Source organism: Chionomys nivalis, chromosome 11 (assembly GCF_950005125.1).
Source record: "Chionomys nivalis chromosome 11, mChiNiv1.1, whole genome shotgun sequence".
In the NCBI taxonomy this organism is placed as follows: Eukaryota; Metazoa; Chordata; class Mammalia; order Rodentia; family Cricetidae; genus Chionomys; species Chionomys nivalis.
In genome coordinates, this window is record NC_080096.1 from 19,332,070 (window position 1) to 19,335,584 (window position 3,515).

A 3,515-nucleotide genomic window follows, 5' to 3' on the forward strand; every position below is an offset into this window, starting at 1 on the left:
ATGAGGAGGCAAAAACACAAAGGCTTAGCCGGACCCTCAGACACTGAACTCTGAGGGCTGAGTCCAGGTCCCACCCAGCATCTGGCAGGGAGAAGCTCAGTTAGAGAAAGAAGGGGTATTGCTCCCATGGGGGATGTTAGGAGGGTAGTCACTGTCTTTGTGACCTCCTCATAGAGAATGGTTGCCAGGTTGCCAGGCAGGAGGGAATAGGGAAGGTGGCTGGATTCCGCTGCTGGCCAGGTACTCACAATGTTTGGAAATTGTTGTTCTTGATCTTGAAGAAGCGCACCACAAAGAAGGCTGTGGCTTGCAGGCTCAGCACCAGTACAACACCCCCAGTGAAGCTGGCTGGGTCAAAACTTGGGTTGTGGGCTTCAGGGACTAGGGGACTCTCTGTAGGGTGAGGCAGAGTGGAGGTTACAACAGGCCTCCATAGACCCAGATCCCACATCTGACACCCCAAGGCGCCCTTCAGTCCTCAAGATCTCAAGATGGGGCCCATACTACTGGGCTCCATCGTCCAGTTGAGGGCTGTAGTTACAGTTCGGGCGTGGAGACCTTGCCACAGAGAGAGAGAGAGAGACAGAGACAGAGACACAGAGAGAGAGAGGAGGTCAGTCCATTTCAAGCTCTTTAAATCCTGCAAGCTGGTGGAAGGGATAGCTGAGGCTGGGCAGGGTGACCCTTGCCCAGCCCTGTTCCTGACTTGCTCCATAGCTTTGTCATGCACCCTCTCTGGGCCTCCTGGTCCAGAACCAACAGTGACCAAGTGCCACTGCACCCTTCCTGTCCCTCATTAGCCCAGTAGAGGAAGGATGACCTGGAACTCAGCCACCAGACCTCCTTGCAGCTAAGGCCACGGCTTGGGGCAGACTAAATTCACAGTCCCTCAGAACCTCTAGCCTGGAGTTCTCGCCAAGAGAGGAAGGAACAGGAGAGATGGCGGCCCAGGGATAGCAGCCTATAGAGGGGACAATGAAGACTAAATCATGAGCCAGACCTGGCTTGTCACCTCCCAGGCTCCCCTGATCCTTCCCTCTGCCCTTCCCCCTTTGCAGGGAAGGTCTTAGGACTGAGTTACTAGTCCAGGCTTTGGTAGCTACCAGCTAGACCACGTTACCCATTGATTCTGACCAGAGATCTGATTTCAGGCCCTGGGCCAGGTGCCCAGGGCAGGAAAACACTGGTAAGCGGAGGATCACTCTGGGACAATGGACAAGGGGCCCAACTGGGAACGGGGTCTCCATCCCAGAGGACGTGGACAGTGCAGAATCCAAGGACACAGAAGTGGGAGGGGTGGCCCCCCCACTGCGGCTGAAGCTGAGAGCTGCAGAGAAGGATGCTGGGAGAGAGGACAGAAAGGGAAGAACTGAGCTGGGCACAGCAGATCTGGGGCTCGAGTCGAGGGAGCTGAACCATCAATAATTTATCCTTTAAGATCAGTTTCCGGCTTTAATTAACCAAGAGCCTCTTCAGCCATCCTGGCTAAGTGTAGTGACCTCTAGGCCTTGGAAGGGGAGAGGAGACCTAGAGGTGGAGGGGTTCCTCCCCTGCTCTTCTGAGAACCCGCTTTGGGGCCCTCAGCCTGCAGCAGATGGTCTCCAAGGGCATCTCTTAGCACCTGGAGCCACACCTCCTCAGCTCCAAGCAGGGATCTGGAGGGGTCACCCTGAGTTCCCAGAACCTGTGACAGAAGCTGCCATTTCCTGACTGCTTTTGATCCTGCTGCATCAGACTGTGAAGTGGGCCTTACACAGCCTCATAAACCCTCACGGCTCTGTGAGGCAAGTGTCTGCCCAAACCCATCTCACAGGCCTGGAGAACTCAGAGGACTGAGGTCATAGAGCATGCCAGTGCCTGGGCCCCCAGGCTGCCTGCCCCACTGCCACCATCCTCGCCCCCATTCCCCACGGAGGAGCCTACCTGTTGTGCTTGTTTTCGGCTCATGGGTGGGATGGTGGTGGGATGCTGAGGAGACAGGGGGTCCAGGATGAAACAGCTCTGCCTGGGATCAGGAAGCCTAGTCCCACCTCCCACTCAGACTGCACCCCTGCCCATTCACGCCTGCTCATCCAGTCTCCTCCCCCAGCTGGGCCCCATCTCTGATGCCACTTGTTTGAGGAAGACCCCTCCATCCCAAACACCTCACTGTGCCTGACTCGCTCAACTCCTGGGCACACCTGGACCAATTTATAGGCTAGGACACCAGCCAGGGCAAGGTACAACTGATCGTGGACAAGGGCCCAGCTGTTCGTGGGTGCAGTCCGCTCCCTGAAATAAATTAGTGCCTCCTGGAAGTAGTCCGTGGCTGGGGACACCTGACTCCCCTTCCTTCCTGTGGGCTTAGAGTGAACACCCTTACCTGGGCATGACTCTGACCGGTTATAGACAGGGCAACCCTCCTTGTCCACTTCAGCTTGGACCACACAATGTCCTGGTGGGAGAAGGAACAGGGAAGAGGTTTGGGGAGAAAGCTGGGAGGTTAGGGTGCCATATAGACAGGAGGGTGGGCTCGGGAAGGGCCCAGCGACGAACCTGGCTCCTCTGGCCCGCATTGCTGCCAGACGCAATTGGAGAGGTTGTGGGCTCTGTCCACACAGCGTTCACACTGTGACAGGTGTTTGCAGCCCCCACGGACAGTCGACCAGAAGTTCAGGCCGATCAAGGCTCTCCGCCCAAAGCCTGGGGCTCCTTTACCTGGGAGTGGGGGTGGAAATGGGAGGAAAACCGCAGAGTGCTAGGTACCACGTTGCCCCACCTCCCCCACTGCTACTTGCCCCTCTGCAGAGGCCTGGAGCTTCCCTTGCCTCCCCCCAACTTCTTCCTTTATGTACTCCTCAAATCCCCAGGGGCATTTGGAATCACCTCCTCCACACATCCGCCCTCTCCTAGCCCCCCACACCTAGAGCCTGTAAATACGCACAGTGGTCTCAACACACTCCTGGAGCCCTAAAGACGTCGAAAAAGGTTCCCTCCCCCAAGCCTAGATGTGCATGAACAGGAAACCAAAATGTACTTGTTCCACCTGCTCCTGCCTTGCCCCCTCATCAGGCCCTGCCCAGCTTTACCAGCTATAACCAGCTGGGCACACAGGAGGAGGCAACAACAACCGCTGCAGAGCGCAGCACGCAAGGCGCGGGGTCCGGGTGAGGCCATGGGCGCCGGGGGCCGGGATTGGGGGTCGGCGGACCGGACAGCTGCTGTGGTGCGTCCTTTCTTGACTCCACTCGCCGAGCATGCCAGAGTAAGAACTGGACAACGGGGGCGTGGTCAGACAGGGGCGTGGTTAGTGGGTATGGCCGGTAGGCGTGGCTGTGTTCGACGATTTAGGGCGGGACTGAACAAAAGGGGTGGGGATCTGCCGGGTCACTAAGGGCAGCCGGACGCTGGTGGTACACAAATTTAATCCCAGCACTCGGAGGCTGAGGCAGGAGAATCTGTGAGTTCGAGGCCAGCCTGGTCTCCAGAGTAAGTTCCAGGACACCCACGGCTACACAGAGAACCCTCTCTTGAAA

At 57.4% G+C, this 3,515-nt stretch overlaps 1 protein-coding gene across 1 annotated transcript; it reads right to left on the reverse strand.

Annotated features, from left to right (window-relative positions):
* Window positions 1-244: 244 nt before the first annotated feature.
* Cd164l2 (CD164 molecule like 2) lies at window positions 245-3,156 on the reverse strand. Its single transcript, XM_057785535.1, has 5 exons — window positions 3,069-3,156; window positions 2,536-2,697; window positions 2,363-2,434; window positions 1,920-1,968; window positions 245-389 (listed from the first exon to the last, which is right to left on the reverse strand). Exons 1-5 carry the CDS (start codon window positions 3,154-3,156, stop codon window positions 245-247), a joined length of 516 nt encoding a protein of 171 aa, XP_057641518.1.
* Between the last annotated feature and the right edge of the window lie 359 nt (window positions 3,157-3,515).

What these genes read in the sequence shown, in the direction of transcription:
- Cd164l2 (XM_057785535.1), bottom strand. Translation starts at nt 3,156, where the DNA reads ATGGCCTCACCCGGACCCCGCGCCTTGCGTGCTGCGCTCTGCAGCGGT. An exon ending in TGCCCAGCTGGTTATAGCTG is followed by an intron (nt 2,698 to 3,068) that starts GTAAAGCTGGGC and finishes CCCCACTCCCAG; the next exon opens with GTAAAGGAGCCCCAGGCTTT. An exon ending in ATGCGGGCCAGAGGAGCCAG is followed by an intron (nt 2,435 to 2,535) that starts GTTCGTCGCTGG and finishes TTCTCCCACCAG; the next exon opens with GACATTGTGTGGTCCAAGCT.